The sequence below is a fragment of the Tenrec ecaudatus genome, unplaced genomic scaffold (genome assembly GCF_050624435.1).
Source record: "Tenrec ecaudatus isolate mTenEca1 unplaced genomic scaffold, mTenEca1.hap1 Scaffold_1484, whole genome shotgun sequence".
Classification (NCBI taxonomy): domain Eukaryota; kingdom Metazoa; phylum Chordata; class Mammalia; order Afrosoricida; family Tenrecidae; genus Tenrec; species Tenrec ecaudatus.
The window spans coordinates 28,671-48,806 of NW_027457970.1; the positions used below are offsets into that span (position 1 = coordinate 28,671).

The following is a 20,136-nucleotide window of genomic DNA, read 5'->3' on the forward strand; positions in this document are numbered from 1 at the left end:
AGGGGACAAAATAAGCTGACACCAAGGGCTCAAGTAGAAAGCAAATGCTTTGAGAATAATGATGGCAACAAATGTATAAATGTGCATGACACAATGGATGCATGACACAATGGATTGTGATAAGAGTTGTACGAACCCCCAGTAAAATTATTTTTAAAAATTAAAATAAATGCAAGTATTTGATTGTATGTGTGTAATAAAACACATAGACACAAGTATGGATATTTCTTATATATAACCCAATAACTCATTATTAAGATTTGGGGTTTTCAGGGACAAGGGAATAACACATGATCTAAAATCGATGGTAAGGAGGCTGTAGAATGCCTGGTGGGTTGATCAAGTGCAATGTAGTCAAGAAGAATTACTGAAAGCCAAATGAAGGTCAAACATGATAGTGGGACAAGAGGAAAGTAAAAGGAAATAGAGGAAATAACTGAGGCAAAAGATATTTTAGATGCATAAATACAGGCATGTACATGTGTAAATATATTTATATATAACAATAGGGACATAGATCTATGTGCATATATTTATATGTTAAATAATAAGGTAGCAGACGGACATTACTCAACATGGCTCAAGTCCTCCCTCAATGCAAGAACACTTTGTTCTAATAACCTGGCATTCTGTGATGCTCAGCATCCCGACAACAATCGCTGAAGACAAAATGGGTGCATATGCTAATGTGGTGAAGAAAGCTGATGGTGCCCAGCTATTAAAATATATTAGTGCCTAGAGTCTTAAAGACTTGAAGATAAAAAAGCGGCCATCTAGCTGGGAAGCGAAAAAAGTCCACATGGAAGAAGCACACCAGCCTGTGTGATCATGAGATGTAGACAGTATCAGGTATCCAGCATCAGAAAGGCCCAAACAAACAATCATATTGATTCAAACACTGGGGTAGGGATGGGAGACCCAAAGCCCATCTGTAGACAATTGGACATTCCCTCACCATAGATTCACAAGGAAGGAACAAGCCAGCAAGGGTGCAGTATAGCACTGATAAAACATGCAACATTCCTGTAGTTCTTTAATGCTTCCCTCCCCCAGCCCCACTATCATGACCCCAGTTCTACCTACAAATCTGGCTAGAACAATAATGAGAGTAGTGATACCAGGAGGGTTGGGGACAGTAGAGGGAGAAAGGGGGAACTGATCCAAATGATCAATGTAAACACACACACACACACACACACACACACACACACACACACACACCCTAGGGTGAGGAACAACAGAAATTAGTGAAGGGAGACAGCAGACAGTGTAAGATATGAAAATAGCAATAATTTATCATTTGTCAAGGGTTTATGAGGATAGGAGGGTGGAAGAGGGAGGGGGGAAAAAAAGGAGGATCTGATACCGAGGGCTCAAGTAGAAAGAAACTGTTTTCAAAAGGATGAAGACAACATATGTGCTAAAATGTGCTTGAACTAATGGTTGTATGGATTGTTGCAAGAGTTGTAAAAGCCCCCAATAGAATGATAAATAAATTTTAGATTTGAAGGATTAAAGCCATAGTCTTTTGGGACATCTCATTCATTCAGTATAATTTAGTTTATGAAGTTATGTTCTACTTTTTAGTTTGTTGAATTTTTTCTGGAGTTTCAAAAGCTTATGACTGGTCACCTAAGGTACAACTTAAAGTTCTACTTAAAGTGAACCAAAGAGTAAGATGGAAACTAAAGACCCGAAGAAGAATCCAATCCAAAAATCACATCCACATTTACCTGAGACCAGAACTAGATGGCTACCATTACCTAATTAGTTCCATTGTAGATGGCTCCTGATAATAAAACCATAAATTCCTATTATATAAAAACAATAAAAGATAGATCTGATCTGGAAGACTTAACATTATTGATATGAAATAATCTTTAAACCTTGAACCAAAACTCACCCTGAAGTCTCTTTATAGCTAAATAACACACTAGCCCCCAAACTAATAAATACCACCCATAAGTACTGTGTCTTTTTAAAGAGATCACCCATATGTGACCCTGATAGACATTGAAGCCAGATTTAAATGAGGATGTGGAACAAGGGATACCATTGCTGATGTCAGTGGATCTTGGCTGAAAGCAGAGTACACCAGAGGTTGCTTGTGTTTTATTCACTAGGCTAAACTATCTCATGTGTGAATCATAACAGTTTGGATAGCCATGAGAAGAATGGGAATTCCAGACCACTTCATTGTGCTCATGTAAAACTTGTGCATGGACCATGAGACAGTTGTGGGTACAAACAAGGATATCCTACTCAGTTTAAAATCAGGAAAGGTGTGCATCAGGGCTGTGTCCTCTCACCACACTTCTTCACTCTGTGTGCTGAGCACATCATCAGAAAAGCTGCATTTCATGAAGAAGAATGGCAATGATTAGAAAAACATAATAACAATTTGTGATGTGCAGATGACATGATCTTACTTGATGAAAATCAGGAGGACTTGAAGTAATTTCTGATGAAGATCGAGGATTAAAGCCTTTAGTATAGATTACATCCCAATATAAAATAGATCAAAATCCCCACAACTGGACCAATAGGTAACTTGATAAATCGAGTAGAGATTGAAGTTATCAAGGATTTCGCCTTGCTTGGATCTGCAATCAGTGCTCATGAAAGCAGCAGTCAGGAGATTAAATGATGCGATACATTAGATAAATATGCACAAGATCTCTTTAAACTGTTAAAAAGTAAGGATGTTACTTTGAGGACTAATGTGTGCCTGACCCAAGCCATGATACCATTTTGACTGTATCATTTCAGTTCCCTCATGAACCTTTTCACTTCCCTTGCGTACACATGGAAATTGGATATTGAATAAGGAAGACTGAAGAATAATTTATGCATTTGAGCTATGGTGCTAGCAAAGGATATTGAAAGTACCACAAACTACAAAAAACAAATCTGTCTTGGAAGAAGTAGAGCAGGGAAGCTCATTAGAGGCAAGGATGCCAAGACTTCATCTTCTTTCCCTGTGCATGTTATCACGAGAGACCAGTAACTATGAAAAGAGGAAGCCCTCGGAAAGATGAATTGACACAGTGGCTGCAACAAGGGCCTTGAACATATGAACAATTGTGAGCATGGCACAGGGCCAGGCAGTGTTTCGTTGTGTTGTACTTAGGGTCACTATGAGTTGGAAATGACTCAGTAGCACTGAAAAACAACTAAAATAAGTTTAGAGTCTTTCTACCTAATATATATATGTCCATCATGTCCTGTCGTGTATCTATCCATCCCTCTATCCAGTTGTTCCTCCTTAATTTAGAAAACCTTACTGGTGTTGGTACACTTCTCCTAAATTCTTCAAGTGGTACCACGTTTAACTATCTTCCCTTTATTTCAGGCCAACTTCAAGTCTGGAGCCCTCTGGAGCTCAGCAGCCCCTCCTTTCATACCCCTGAGATCCAAGCCCAGATAATCTGGGAAGAGCTTGGCGTTGGCAGCAGTGGTTTCCTCAGTATGCAAGAGCTGACTCTGGTCTGTCAAACCATTGGGCTACAAGACCTTGAGAAAGAGGTGAGAGAAAGCCTGAGACTGACCTGTCTCAACCACTTTTCTTTGAAATGTTTGGTCTGAAAACTCTCACCCTCTTTTAGACTATGATTCAGACATATCAATTTCTCATTAAAACTCTTGACTGGCTTCAAAACTCCTGTCAAAGAATATATCTCAGACCCCCCCCCCCATTGTGATAAACTCTCACCACTGTAGGGCAGTTGTGCCAGGCACTCTCAGACACAGTCACTCAAGATCACCGTTCCCTGCCTGCCAGGCTGATTGTACTACGGCCAAGTAAGGCCTCTTTAGAACCTGTCTGTAGTCTCATCAGATGGGAATAGAGGTGGAGTGTTATATTGCAGTCCTCACTCTTCATTAAAGCGCTCTTGGCCTAGCTGCTGTTATCCTGTGACCCACTGGAGCCAGGCTGGTTTTTGTGGGTACATCTTCCACCAACATACTGCAAGTTCCCAGCCACAGCAGATAGGAAATAAGTTATTTATGGAGTTCAGGCAGTTTGAATGACTCAGCTACTGATTATGGAACTAAAACAGACATGGTAGTATAGATTTCCCTTGAGACTGATAAGGAAAAATATTTTGGAAATACAGCCAGTTGGGACCTAGACAATTTTGAATGTGGATGAAGATGAGCAAGCTGCCCTTGTTGAATGCTTGATCCAAAAGTTTGGAGAAGCAGGAGGCCCAATGGTGACATCTGGGTTGAGCTGCCTGTTTGTGGAACCTCTGCATCAAGCAAAACATGTGTTCTGATCCAGGTGTATGACTTTTGTTTAGGAAATGGAAGATTTGTTTAACAAATTGGATCAAGATGGAGATGGCAGAGTAAGTCTTGAGGAATTCCAGCTTAGCCTGTTCAGTCATAGACCCAATTCACTTCCGAAATCTTCTACTCCCATCGAACTGAGTGATCCTTGGACTCATTACCAGGTAAAATAGGACAAATAAATTATGAACCACATTAAGTATTATCTTTCTGATGACTGCAACCATAACCGTCAGCATCTTTCACAAACCTGTCCTCTCTGAGTCACCTGACTGTTGTCCAGGGGTTCAAGAGGGATAAGAAACAGAGATATGTGTTTGAGATTCTGGGGTCACACAGACCTCCATAACTGTATGTCCCTGGATGGCATGCTCATCTCTGAGCCTCATGCTCCTCATCTATAAAATGGGGCAATTGTGATGCCTGCCTCCCAGGTGTTGTTCTATAAGACCAAGTAGTGTCTGACATGACAGCTTCAGCCATTCTTAATTGTGGGATAGAGAACATTTCAGTAGGGAAATCCCTTTTCCCTCATACCATGATGCAGCAGGAGAGCAATGTCAAAGAGCATTCTGCAACATCTCCCTCGGGCAGCCCTTTTGATTTAGGTCCTGAGTCTGGATTCCTCCCTCCTATCCCTGGGTTTTATGTCTTGCAGAAGTACCAGATCTCCGTGCAGCTTTAAACAGAACAGATTTAGGCAGTTTCCTTAAATCATAGCATTGCTCAGTGACTGCTGGGTTAGCACTTTCCGAACAGAAGAAATTCCTTCTCCCACCACAGAGCAGACTGCTCTAAGGAATTCTTGCTTTCTGCACAAGGATGTGGCTGACTCCCATGTTGTGTGGGAGGCAGAGTAAAACCAGTGTGATATTCTTCACCACTGAGTAGGTACTTCTGAGAGCATAAGTTTTTCATTCTAAAATCAACAAGAATGCAGGAAGAAGATATTCAAGAGCATTAAGGAGAGATTTCAGGCCATATAAGGTAAAAAAAAAATCAGAGTATGGCCCTTATATGTCACTGATTGGGTTAATTGGCAGATATGACTTCCTTGAAGCAGAAGCAGCCCCATGTTCCCTTTGTATTCATCTGAAGTATAGACTAATGTGGACACTGAACTAGGGATGGATGTGCGCATAGTTGGCATTAAAGAATCAAGATAGTGGCTATAGAGCCGTACCGCTTCTTGTGCCATGCACACCTTCCTGAACAGATGCTCTCTGGCCAGAGGTGTGAGTTTGTAAGGAGGAATCTTGGGGAAATGACCTAGGCAGGCAGGTATGTCTTCCAGGAGACACCCACATCAAGTGAAGTGTGATCCCTGTTTGTGGATTAAGATTTGAACATGGAAATGGGTTTCTCTTCTTTGTCAAGGATTTTCTCCAGGGTAAGTTGCACTGAGGCTAAGAACTAGGGAAGATACAGAAACAAGGGTAACTCATGTCCAAATGTGGAGACCTAGGTGTTGCTGGAAGCTAGTGTAGGATAAGGATCTCAAAGTGGCACCCCTGAGCCTGCAAGGGCAGGATCCCTAAGAGTTCTGTAACCTCGAATACCACTGAAGTATGGGTCCTATGGTAGTTACACAATCTGGTGTCAACTTGTGGAGGGGTAGAGTCTAGCCTATCAATCAGGTCATAGCTTGATGACCTCATTTGGACCCACCACGAAGATAAATAGCTCACTGGAGGCCAGATAGACACAGTCTCTGCATCGTCTTCCTTCGGACAAGTCACATGGAGCTAGGCTGATGAAAGCCAGAGCCTTAGAGCTGGAGGAGCCACGTGGAGACCCACACCAGCACTGAGATGCTTAGACTGCCACTGGATCCACAAGATATTTTACTCTCTGATCTTCCTGCATTCAGTATCATTGCATATGTTTTGTGAGTTTGAAGAGGACTTTATAGATTGATGTCAGACATATGTGCTAATATCAGACTTACGGACTTGATTTGAACTAGGGTGGGATGTTTTTGTGATATTCAACTGCTCTTGTATATAGAGCTCTTTCTACACACAGATGGGTGTCTATGAATTTGTTTCTCTAGTCTACTCAGACTAACACATTATGGTCCCTTGGGAGTGGAGTACTAGATAAAAGAATCATAAAGATGGAGAGTGGATGTTTGTTTGATCTCTGCTTCATGATAGTGCTTCTTTGGCTAGCCAGAAGTCAGATATGGCCATGCAGTTTACTGGATAGTTTTCTGGAAAGAACATGGGAAGTTAAAGTTTGGATTCTTTTCATTGGTTGTAGTCTTTGGTTATTCTTGTGTGAAATGGTGAAAATGTGATTAATGTATATTTTGAGCTCAGGGGACAAAATCACCCCTTGAATTTCTCAGAGTTGCTTAGTGAAAATGGCTGACAGAAGGTCAAAATGGCTGAGAGAAAGCTGGCTGGAGGGGCAGGGAGCACTTCAGGCAAGACGGCAACTGAGTAACACATAGCAGAGGGACTCTGCAGAAATTAGCGCAGGAGAGTCACTAAGGGGGATGTTGTGCACTGCCTGGTTGCAGGAGGAGCGTCATAAAGATAAACAGGCAAATATCCACTCGGTTTTGAGGAGCTGGGGGCTTTGTCTTACCACAGTGAAGGCTGGCTAAGGTCTAACCTTAGCCCCACCACTGTCTCAGCCAGAGACGGGATCATCTGGAGCTGGCACAAAGGCTTTATCTTAACACAGCCACACTTCAACTCCGAATTGTGGAAGGGTTTAAACCCCTCCAGCCCCAGGGTCAGGGATGGGGTTAAGCTATATTGTTACTTTTGTTTCTCACTCTTCCTTCTTTCCCACTACAGTTTCAACAGGCTCTTCTTTTTTTCCCTCTCTCTTTCTCTTCCTTTTAATCTCACACACCACTGCCAACCTCCAGGCATCTCCTCTTATCCTAGGGCTTTCACTCAACAAAGAGGCTAGAGATCTTAATATTACAATTAGACAATTTGACCTGATAGATGTGCACAAAGCTATTCACCCAAATACAAAAGAATTTACATTCTTTTCAAGCCCACATGACACATATTCAAAGATAGAGGTGCTGGGGCATTAGATGAATCTGCATAAGTTTAAGCACATTGATATATGTACCTCTCTCTCTGACCACTGTGCCATAAGACTGGAAAACCAACAAAAGGAAGATGAAGAAAACAAGGACAAACAATTGGAAGATGATAACTCTCTTGCAAAAGGAGTGTGTGCTGGCCCAGATCAGAGATGAAATTAGGGAATTTCTGGAAATCAACAAGAATGAGCACATGATGTACCAAAACTTATGGGACACAGCAAAGGCAGTTATCAGAGGAAGTCTCATAGCAATACATGAACACATGAAAGAGGAAGAGAGACTTATGATTGATATGCTGGCACAAAATTTACAGCAACTAAAGCTGAGTCAACAGGACAAACCTATTAATAGATTAAGAAAATAAATAATAAAAATCATGGCTGAGATTCAGAAGAGGGAAAATAAGAAAACTATGGTAAAATTAGTGCTGCTAAAAGTTGTTTCTTTGAACAGATAAATAATTGACAGGTTTTTCTTTTCTAATTTGTCATTTGTTTTTTTGTTGTTGTTTTCTTTTGTTGCTTTGTTTTGGTCCGTCATGTTTTTGGTGCATATTATTATCTCTGTAGGTCTATCTAGATAAGATAGGCAGGATAAACCATCTGGAAGACAAAACGGGACTGACAGTATTGCAGGGACATGGGTGAGGGACAGGTGGGGGAAAGGACATGTGTGTTAAAAGCCCAGGGACAAGTGAACAACAAGTGATCCAAAAATGATAGCAACGAATATGTAGGAGGCCTGGTAGGGCTTGATCAAGGGCAATGTAACCAAGAGGAATTACTGAAACCCAAATGAAGACTGAACATGATAGTGGGACAAGAGGGAAGGCAGAAATGATCACAATGATCTGCATATAACCCCCTACCTGGGGGACGTACAATAGACATGTGGGGGATGGGAGACATTGAACAGTGTAAGATATGAGAAAATAATAATAATTTATAAATAATACTTTATAAATTATCGTGAAGGCAGGAGTGTGGGGGAGGAAGGGAGAAAATGCTTAGCTGATACCAAGGGTTCAAGTAGAAAGAAAATATCTTGAGAATGATGATGATGGCAACAAATGTACAAATGTGCCCGACACAATGGATGTATGAATGGATTGTGATAAGAGTTGTATGAGCCCCAATGAAATTATTTTAAAAAATAAAAATAAATAATGAACCCTGGCTCTGGCTTGATGCTGTCAGAGGCCTAATGCCGTATTTTCTATCAATAGAAGCGTTTAGATAATGAGTAAGATAACTAAATAAGCATCGAATTTGACTGTTTTACGAATAGAGCTTAGGATCTGATGCTACTCTGTTTATACTGATTTTTTTTCTGTTTATTATTATTGATATATGATTGATAGAAATGATTATTGGGAAATTTGAAAATAGAGAGCTTGTAAGCCCACTTGTTTCTCGTCATTAAAACTGGATTGTTAGATGGGTTTAGGACACACCCGCAAAGAAGGCTTTGAAAAAATAAGCTCTGAAAAGAAAAGTGTCTTCAGTGTTGAGGACATTTAAGGGTGAAGAGACTTGCCAAGGGCTGTTGACAGATTGACAGGGGGAAAAAAGGGAACTCTTTGGATATTTAAATTTTGAACTCGTGGTTTTGTCAGAAGCTGGGAAAAAATCTGGAACCATGAAGAAAACTACTCTCTGGGGCTGAATATTACAGGGAGCCTGTGGGCAGGCTGAACTGCTTGCTAGGCGACCACCCAGATCCACTTGTTGAGTGGAAGTGGGCGAAATGCAGCAATAAAGAGACTGATTGAGTCTGGCCACTGACACTCATGGACCTTGTTTCAGGAACGTGAAGAGAAAACGAGGGTGGGTTGACTGGTCTGAAATTCATGATCTAGCGCAAGGGGGCTAGGCTTGTTGAAAATTTGTGACAGTGCCCATGGTCTAGAAGCGAGGTGACCAATGGGCACCATGTGGACGCTGAGTGAAGCAGCCCACATTGAGTTGACCAGAATCCGACCAGATGAAGAGATGTTTGAGCCTGTGAAGTAGAGATATTGCTGCAGACTTCATGGATAGCCTGTTCTGATTTGACTTTACTATGGATGGGGAGTTCACAAGGTTCTAACTGGGATGAAGGTTCCTCAGAACACAGCTGATGTAAGTGGGCAGTATAGAAATTTTATACCTAAAATGGAGATGATAAAGGCATGAAGTGGTTGGCTACAAACTTTCATAGGTGCTGGAATATGTACATAGGATTATAGGTTTAAGTGTGTGTTCCTTAACTGCGATGCTTAGGCATAGAATATTGTTTTGTCACTTATATAATATGTTTAAATGAGGATGGCACATACTGAATGGTACACTTATTAGTTTTATCTTGTTAGTTACAGATATGATTTTATTATTTTTTTGTTAAGAGTTATGTATGGGTAAAAAGTTGTGTAAAAGTGTCAACTTGACAAAGGTTGGTCTGTGGTAGTTACATATTCTGGTGTCAACTTGTTGAGGGGTGTTGTCTAGCATGTCAATCAGGTCACAGCTTGATAACCTCATTTAGGCGTGCCACTGAGATAAATAGCTTACTGGAGGCCAGATAGATACAGAGGCCAGATAGATACAGATAGGTGCTTCATCCTCCTCCGGACAAGCCACATGAAGCTAGACTGATGGCAGATAGAGCCATGGAGCCACATGGAGACTCATGCCAGCCCTGAGATGTTTATAATGCCACTGGATCCACAAGACTTTCCATCCACTGGCCTGTGATCTTCCTGCATTTGGCATATTGCATGTGTTTCGTGAGTCTGAGGAGGATTTTATAGATTGGGATTGGACATATGTGCTAATATTGGATTTATGGACTTAATCTGGACTTGGGGTGAAATTTTTTCTCAATATTCAATTGCTCTTGTGTATAAAGCTTTCTCTTAACACCTATGAGTGTCTATGAATTTGTTTTTCTAATCTACCCAGACTAACAGGTCTTTCAGCACAGCAACTTGACCCATTATCCTGCTGTCATAGCCATCTACTCTTCCTGTCACGTGTATTTCTACATACAGCACACACTTGTACACATATCCACACAGTTTGGACCCATCCACTGTATACATGTACACCCACTATATATACACACCTGATACATGTAGTCAATGCTACATGTATACACCCAAACTATAGATGCGTCTGTCATACACACACACACACACACACACACACACACACTTAACTATACACACACACTATATATGCACATGATACAAGGTGGTACCCTCCCAGAACTGGAATTGTGCTGGGCAGAGTAGACCTTTCATAATATGACTTTTTCTCCCTCTTTGAGAGCTCCGAGTTGCAGCGCCACCTGAGAAGGTTCTCTCTGGTCACAGTGAATTTTTTGTAAAAGCGGTTTCACTGGAACCTTGTTTTTCATGATGGCGAATTTAAGAGAACAGCATGCAGCTATGAAACTTTGTTTCCTCCTCAGGAAAAATGCCAAAGCAACTGTTGTGATGTTGAATACAGTTTAGAAAGACAGTGCTATGGGAAAAACTCTAAGTGTATGAGTAGTTTTCTCATTTCAAAAGAGGTGAAATGTTGATTGATGGCAAACCTCATTCTGGACGTCCATCATCTTATCGAACAGATAAAAATGTCGATTTGTAGTGCATTTGGAATTCGTTCCACCAGGTTAGACTGTTAGTCAAGCTTTCTATTAGAGGATCTGAAAAGATTTCATAACAGTGTGCGGCAAAAACAGGCCTGATTTATGGCAGACAGGGGACTGGTTTTGCCACCATGATAATGCACCTGCTCACACAGCCATCTCAGTGTGCCAGGTTCTGGCAAAAAGCAGAATGTCTCTCTTTCCCCATGCACCTTACTCACCTGACCTTGCATTGTGTGACTTTTTTTTGTTTCCTCGAAGAAGAGGGACATGGAAGGATAACTATTTGAGGACATAGAAGAGTGAAGAAAAACACTAGGGAGGTGCTGTCAGCCATCCAAACAGATGAGTTTGAAAAATGTTTCCAAGAATTAAATTGCAGATTTTACAAATGTATCAAGTGTAATTGAGAGTACTTTGTAGGTGACAAGTTTGTTTTGTAAAAGAATTTAAATGCATGCCCCATGGTTGCTGGACACTGTTGGGCAGGTACAGCTTTCCAGCGATGGCAATGGGCCAGAGCGATCCTGGGATGCATGCATGGGGCTGTTCCTTTTCAGCAGCCTCCATAGCCCGGTCACTGGTACATGGAAAAAAATTAAATACATAGCTTTGAAAAAAATTCCAGGGTTTTTTTGGGGGGATACCACCTACTATATGCACACAAATTGTAAGGCACACAAACTCATGCCCACCACACACACTGCTAGTGTACGTAAACATCATAAACACAGTGCCTACACATCCCTTCACTATACATTCTGTATGCATTCATGCACAGTATATTCATATACATGCACTCTCTACACACCCATACTAAATTCACTGCAGAGATATGAGTGTATACACAGTATATAATACCTTTGGGGCATAGAATGTCAAACTGAGGAGTGGGCGGATTCAGTCTTTCGTTTGTGGAGCACAAAGTCCTACCCCTCTCTTGATACCTCTCACCTGAGAATTGCCCATTTGCACTGTCATTTTAGGGCAGAAACTGGAAGGAGGCCAGGGTGGTAGAGTCTTCTGCATTATTTCAAAGTAGAGTGTGCCATATCTTGTGTGTGTCTCCACAGTTTGGCTATAGAGTGTGATGTTTGACCATGTCATGTGGTATACCTGTTAGATAGATAGATAGATAGATAGATAGATAGATAGATAGATAGATAGATAGATAGATAACCTACTTACTAACAGGTATACTAGCTCTGTACTGATGTCATATATATATATATGACAGCAGGAGAATCAGGTGGACATGGTATAGGGGAAACCCATTCTGAGCCTCATATTTTCTAGAGTAAGTGGCTAGAGGGTTCATAGCAGTTCCAGATGCATTTGAGTATCTGGGACTCTCCATTGATAGCCATGGTGCCCTCTTCCACCTGCAAACAGAGTAAAATACCTGCTCTAGAATGTTGTCCAGTTGGCACGCAGAGCACCCAGCGTAGCTTAGTAAGCTCGGTAAACAAGCTCCTTCATTAGAGAATTGGTGACTCAGTGAGTACAGGCAGAGGAGGTTTCTGCTCCCTTGAGCCTGACTCAGGAAGTGTACTGCTGGGAGAAGATGAAGGATGAAGGGTGGAGAGTATAGCCAGGACAAGCCTGGTGGTCATCAGAGAAGGGACCGGAAAGAGTCCAGGATGAGCCAGAAAGAGCAAGAGGAGCATGATTTAAGCTGTGGGGCTGGACTTGAAAGGGCTAAAAAATAGCTAGGTATCCTTCTATCTGGAGGCCAGCGAGCCGGTGTGTCAGAAAAGAGGAGTTAAGGGTGATTGAGCAAGGTATTGAGGGTCCCAGATCCAGATCCCAGCCAGCAAGGCAGTGAGGAGAGGGTAGCTGAAGAGCCATGAGCCGGTTGGAGCAAGGTGGTTTTTACTCTGAGGGAGGCAGGAGCGCTGGATGCCTGGAGCAGAAATGTGATGACCTGAAGGCGTGGAGAACACTCATTCTTACTCCCAGGGATTCCTGACAACACATATTTACTGGAAAGGGCTCTGAGGTAGAAAAAATTTAAGGGAAATATTTCTTGCCCTTGTGGATTCATAGAATATCTGAACGTAGCAGGTCAGCTTTCCGCTTGAGAGACTTTACCATCATCGTAAGACTCCCCTAGCTTGCTTAGCTGAAAGCTGCTTGCTTCTGTATTCCCAGTAATGTGCAGTTTCACACACAGGGAAGCCCACTCTGCTTTTGGAGCCTCTTAGGAATTTCTCCATGATGGCAAGCCCCTCTTTAGGCTCTTCCTTTGTGAGGCCCTGTGTACCTTGTTCGTCATGCCAGAGAGATGCGGATAGTTCACGGGCTGCACTTACACACCCAACTCACACTCATCCTCACTGCCATTGACTCAGTGTGGACTCATAGCGACCATACAGGACACAGTAGGCCTGCCCTGGCAGTTTGCAAGCCTGTAGCTCTCTGTGGGAGTAGAAAGCCCTGTCTGCTGCCTTCTGGCTCCAGAGCAGTCATGGCTGCTTTGATGAATCACGTCGCTGTGCCCAGCCCTCTCACCTTTGCTAGAAAGTGAAGAGAGCGATAACTGGTGAGGTTGTTCTTGCTAGGCAGCGTGCAGGTTTGTGCAGTGGGGGACACGAGAAACAAGAGATTGGGCTGAACAGACGTGCGTGCTCACAGCACTTTCTTGGTCCCTGGTGTACAGGCCACAGAGGAGAGCAGCTGCCACACGACCACTTCGTCCCTCGTGTCCATCTGCTCAGACCGGCACCTCTTCTCCGGCATCGATGACGGCACTGGGTTTGCATGCCCTGAGCAGGTGGTGGCTCTGTGGGCCCAGGAGGGCATTCAAAATGGCAAGGAGATTTTGCAGGTTTGGAAATGGATGGCCACAGCTGCTCCACTGAGAATGGGCTGAGGGTGGGGTGGGAGCCCGAGAGGGTTACTGTGCTTGGCCTCTGCTCTCTGGCTTCCTTACTCCTGCTGCAACAGAGAATCCCAGACAGGGAAATTCTCGGGAAACTTTTCTTTTTGGCTATTAATATATAAAAATTTTAATTTTGAAAGAGCATAAATAAAATACAGAGAAAACAACAGTGATAAAAACACTCTGAAGGTAGGTTTTCATGTATTAGATACTTCCCCCTTTGCCATGCTAACCTTTCAGGCTTGTTGCTTGGACAAGGCAGCACTCCGATGGGCGTTGGAACAAGCACACTTTTGTGGTGGCATCAGAGTCAGAGAAGGTGCATGTGTATAGTCAGCACTGACCACTACATAAGGGCATGCATTCTGCCAAGTCCTTTGATCAAAAAAGACCTAGGTGGGAACTGTGCCACTTGGCTCCACAGGCCAGCCTCGCATTCCTGGAAGCCATGGGGGTTTCCTGCCCATGCTCCTCCATTTCTTCTGCAACTGGCCCAGGAGACTAGCCTGGTGTAGCTCTTGCTCTTGGACTTAGTGTCACACTGTGCAGTAGTCAATTTAAAATAAATATAGCAAAGATTCATTTTTAAACATTCATTGTTTCATTCTGTATATGTGGGTGGTAAGATGCACATAACATCTCTTTTTAAGTTTATTTTTCAAAATTCTGAGAGAGAAGGAAGATTTCATTTTCTGTAATACTTTTGACCATGGCTCATGTCCTCTGATACATAATTTTTCTACCAATACAAATCATCAGTGTGTGTGTGTGTGTAGATAGATAAATAGATAGATAGATAGATATTATGGAGATATGAAATATGTGTCAGGATTCTTTACATATATTACGTTAGGAGTCTCTCCCAGAATTCTTTTAGCTTGAAATGGTAAAAACTCAACTCCAAGTGGCATAAGAAAAAAGGAGAATGTAAAATAAAATCATAATTTATAAATTATTAAGGGTTCATGAGGAAGGGGGCAATGGGGAGGGAAGGGGAGGGAAAAAAGGAAAATGAGCTGATTCCAGGAACCCAAGCGGAAGGCGAATTTTGAGAATGACGAGGGCAACGAATGTATAAGGGTGCTTTACTCAATTGATGTATGTATGGATTGTGATAAGAGTTGTATGAGCCAAATAAAATGATTTTTTTTAAGAAAGAATGTTAGTGGCTTACAGTGGTGGGCAGTTGGCAGAGTTAATTTAGCCACTGCTCTCTGTAAGTGCCTGTATCAGTACCCTTTCATCTCTAACTGCTTCCAAATTTTCCTTTGCTATCAAATTAATTTCAACTCATCATGATGCTAGGGGGCAGAATGGACTTACCCCTTTGGGTTTCCAAGAATTTAAATCTTTATGGGAATAGATAGCCTCTACTTTATTCCTCAGGGAAATGGGGTGGTTCAAACTGTTGACCTTGAAGTTAACATCTTATTGCATTACCCACCACACCACCAGAGCTCCTTCCAGTGCCCTTAGCCTTGGGCAAAGTCTCCTCTCTATAGCTCCATACAGCCTTTATAATTATTGGGTTTAGGTGGGGGGAAGGGCCCCTCTCTTGCTATTAATCCCCATGAAGTACTATGCATGGAGTCATATTCTTCCTCATGTGTCCCTGGCTCAGGCACAGTGGGATCTCCTATTGACAGCCTAGGAGTTGGAGTGGGGGCGGCCCCAAGAGGAAAAGTCTCAGGCAAATGGGAGAGCCAAGGAAAATGGAGTCTGGAGTCAAATTGTTGAGAGACTTAAACTCATCTTGAATGTCCCTTGGGATTTATTTCTAGAGCCTCGAATTCAGTGTGGATGAGAAGGTGAACCTTCTGGATCTGGCCTGGGCTATCGACAACAAGCTCCTGATGGTCACTGGTGTCATTCAGCAAGCGGCCCTGGCCTCCTACCACCAGGAGCTGAGCTACCTCCAGTAAGAGGCTAGGAGAGGTTGTTTCAAGGCTAGGGGTGTGGTTTGTTCTCAGGGGTCCGGGACTGGCAAGGGTCTGGGCTGCTGCCTTGCCTGCCCCCACCACCCTCTATAGGCAACTTGTGATGGGACAAGGAAAAGGGTCTCTGGTGTAGGGAGAGACGCTTTGCCTCTTCCTAATAGGGCCTAATGAGCAAGGGGCCGCCTACGGTTATTCTTGTCACAGGTCTTGCATACTTGGTGAGAGGCTTAGAAAGCCAGATCTCAAAATCCTAACCTAATCCCCTTAATAATATCCCAAGCAGCTGAATCCAACTTAAAACTTATGTGACTGACATTTTTCTTGCTATTATGGAGGTGCAAATGTTCTCCAGACCAGCCCACGGGGCCCCCAGGCTTAAGCCAATTGACTGAAAGCGCACAAAAAAAAATTGCTGCTTAGACCTTTTCACTGAGCACAACGTGGCAGTTGGCACCGTGTTCCATTACAACAGAGCTCTGCTTTCACTCAACGGGTTATTCATGTTGTTCTGCTAAATAGATTCACAGGGACAAAAGTTGATAGTATTTTATAGAAAGATAACTTTTCCAACAGTTTTGTTGGCATATAAATCATGTATCATACAATTCAGTGGTTTAGACATATTTTAAAAGAATTGTGTAGGCGTCACCACAATGAGTTTTAGAATATTTTCTTCATTCTGGTACCCGTTATTATTAACTCCCCATAGCCCCCAGTCTCCCCTGCCACAACCGGAAGGAGCTATTAATCTAATTGCTGTTTCTATAGATCACCTATCCCGGATTTCATATACAGAAAATCCTACAAAACAAAATAAACACCAAAAAACCTCAATTCATCTTTATGCTATTCTAACGCCAACCATCCCTAACCTTCCCATAACACTCTTCTTAGCTAGATTCGGTCATTTATTTCAGTGACCACATACAATTCACAGACAATATTCACAATTATCGAGTTAATCAGGGAAATGTTAATGATACAGGTCTTTTGTCTACAATACCATGCTGATAACCACCTCTTTCTCTGGTCCCAGGCCTCTCAGTTGCATAGTCCCTTGGCTTCTGCTTTGTTCCATGGGCCAGGAAGCCTACCACTCTGCCTCGTGGTCTCAGTGTTGCTCCTTGCTCTGTCTCATGTGCTCAGTGCCAGGGCTTCTGCTGCCTCCACGACTTACGGCATGGATCTCACATGTGCCCCACTGATGGCTCTTATTTCTTGATGGACACAGGATTCTCTCTCTCTGCTACTGAGATGCCGTGCAAGGGCATCACTGTCCGACCCATCTATGAGTGTTTCACATACCCGATTTGCCTAGTCCCACCCAATTATTTGATGAGTGTTACAAAGATATGGATAGAAGAGCCCTTTGGATCATTTCACTTCACCCCGGGCTACCTTTTGGCTCTTCTAGACATTGCTCCTTTAATACATGAAGAATTGCCTCCTGCCCACTGACATCTAGGATTTGTTTTCACAGTCGTGGTGACCCTGTTAACAGTCACTCGTACTTCAGTCATATCATCAAACCAGCATCTTCTCCTCGCCTCCTTTTACCTGAGCCCATGGTGAAAAGAGGACACTCTTCAATGGGGACTTTCCCTTGACTTGTTCTTTTTCTTTTCTTTTTCATATTGATACTAATACACCCATAAAAACTGGTAAACCAGCTACTTCATTACCACTCCCTATTTTAGATATCCCATTGCTAAATTGTCAATCCCTAACAACCAGTCCTCTGAGGAGACAAGCAAATTTTTGATCAGAAGAATCTTTATTTATGATTTAAACTTTGAGCATCTGTTTCCAAAAATATAATCCAATCCAGGGAAAGCCATCAAATTAGAGCAATGTATGCCAGATCATAGTGTCAACATTTATCTTGTCATTCATTTGGGTTCTGGTCAACTCAGCCCTAGAATCCAAGGTAGATCAAATAGGTACCAGTATCAAGCTTGGGAGTTCACACACACCTCCCTGTACTTTAGATTAACTGGCCAATTCATATATTCTCATCAACCCTAACTCCCCATGGCCTAGGTCCTGATCATCAGCTTTATAATTCACAACTCATGAAATCTCCCAATGTCTTCCCCTCTTCACTCACATTTTCAAACTTCAGACCAGCCAGCCCCTCTCTCTCATCTCTAGCTTCTGGGGCCAGATCAGCAGGTGCCAATAGAACATGCCAAAATGCAGGCTGTGTCATCAGTGCGGCAGTTCCACCACTCCCACCCAAGTGGACCCAAGTGTCAGCACAGTGAGCATACTAGGCTGCCGCCAGCTCCCTTAACTTCAGTCTGTCAGGAGCCATTCTCTGAGAGGAACACACTTCTCCCTGCTAAGATGACTCTAAAGGCAGGCAGCTCAAAATTCAAAAGGCCAAACCGATTTTTCTCCTACTCATTCTTTCAGTTGTTCTGGGTGGATCTGCATGTCTTTGCAAATAAGTGCAAAAGTACTGGTAGCAAAGGTTCTGGGTGAGGCTTCCATCCACACTGGTGAGAGCTTTCACTGCTCTCTCCAAACCAAACCAAACCAAACTCACTGCAGTTAAGTCAATTCTGACTCCCATTCAGCCTATAGGGCAGGGGGTAGAGCTGCCCTTGTGGGTTTCTAAGATTGTAACTCTTTACAGGAATAGAAAGCCACATCTTTCTCCCATGAAGTGTCTTGTGGTTTGAACTGCTGAACTTGCAGTTAGAAGCCCAGTGCGTAACTACTACACCAACAGGCCTCCAATACTCTACTTGGACTTAAAACAAAAACCCATTTCTTCAGGGAAAATTCCTAACTCCCCTTTTAACAAATCCAATAAGAATAGGCTGAATGTGAACATACAAGCTCTCTGTAATCATAAAACTGAGTATTTGTTTCTATCGCACATGATACCTATTTATAACACTAGTCAGGAGAAACCTCTATCCAACAGTCAGCTAAACACATAAACCCAAATATATCATCCTTTTAAAAACACTCAGTTCAATGTTCTTTTCTCCACCCAGATTATCCCATTCGTATGTCTACGGACTTGGGCCTCTGTTAGGGTACATCCAGGAAACCCTGGCCTTCTTATTAACTGTTTTGTTTAACCAGCCTGGTATTTCCTTCAGGCCACTCCAGAGCACTTTCACGCCCTTGACATCTCTTACATTTCTTTCAAGCACTGCCATTGTTTTAGGTAGGTACCATCATGTAGGTTTTGACCTTATGCATCTATGCCAGGTTCTGCAATATCCTCACAGTTTTTCCCGTTGAGCCTCCTGTTGCAGCCATGGTACCAATCGATCGCATCGAGAGCCTTCCTCTTTTTCACTGTCCCTTTGCTTTATCAGACATAATGTCTTCCCCAGGGGCTGGTCTTTCCTGACATGTCCAAAGTGTGCCCATCTTAGACTCTTAAGGTGCACTATAGCTGTATTTCTTCCAAGACAGATCATTTTGTCCTTTCAGCAGTCCATAGTAAGAATAACCAAAGGAATAATCTAAGAATCAAAATTTTCACTTCCCTTACCCTGACCTTTCTTTTGTAAAACCCCATGCTTTCATGAGCCTGGAGCCATTGCAGTTAATTCCACTCTTGACACCAACTGATGAAATGCCGTACGTCTGACCTCCTAGCTACACGAAGGGGGAGATTCCAATGCCACACCAGCCCAAGCTAATTGCCACAAGGCAGAATGCCTTGACCCTCTATCCTTTTTTTACCCTTATCTGATACCAACATCCCTCAGTTGGCACGCTACCTCTCTGTTGGGTTCAATAATGTATTGCAACGTCTTCAAAAAAACTTACAGGCAATGTTCATGGTTATAGAATTGCTTAAGGAAGCTAACCAGTTACAGAACGTTAAGGAAACAGGTTTTTTGGTCTGCATTGCCTCTTCTCACCCACGATGGTAGGCATCTCTTTCTTAGTGTTGCACCTCTGCCCTCTACCTCATGAGCTTAGCACTGCTCCTTTGCTTTGTCTTCTGTTCTCAGTGCCTTGGCCTCTGATACTTCTGGTGCCTCCACTACTTCAGGCAAGGATCTTACATGTGCTCACTCCTGGTGTTTCCATCTTGATTAACATGGAATGTTTCTGTCTGCAACTGTTATCATTCACTCTTATATACACAGTGCAATGGGAAAACCAACAAATTCCCTCAGTTAGCATTTCACATACCCTATTTGCTTGATATGGCCCCAAAATTTGGTGGGAGTTACAAAGACATGAATAGAAAAGCCATTCCAAGTAATTTCACTTCAACACAGCTGCCCGCACACCCTCCACCACTACAGGAACTCTTTCAAGGAAAAGCAGCTTGCCTCCCTGTAACA

At 42.7% G+C, this 20,136-nt stretch overlaps 1 protein-coding gene and 1 non-coding gene across 2 annotated transcripts in view; both read left to right on the forward strand.

The window, feature by feature from the left end:
- The window catches only part of LOC142436082 (ninein-like protein), a gene marked incomplete at its 5' end in the record, with an annotated part of 30,536 nt that extends 14,737 nt beyond the window's left edge, over positions 1–15,799 (forward strand). Inside the window, 4 exons of the mRNA XM_075540001.1 lie at positions 3,353–3,525; positions 4,305–4,457; positions 13,656–13,823; positions 15,659–15,799. Of these exons, the coding sequence (XP_075396116.1) occupies positions 3,353–3,525; positions 4,305–4,457; positions 13,656–13,823; positions 15,659–15,799 (635 nt within the window). The remainder of the gene's footprint in view (positions 1–3,352; positions 3,526–4,304; positions 4,458–13,655; positions 13,824–15,658) is intronic.
- On the forward strand, positions 11,456–11,587 carry LOC142436083 (small nucleolar RNA SNORA84). The gene has a single exon (XR_012781763.1). It is a non-coding gene; the product is annotated as a small nucleolar RNA SNORA84 (small nucleolar RNA).
- Positions 15,800–20,136: the final 4,337 nt, after the last annotated feature.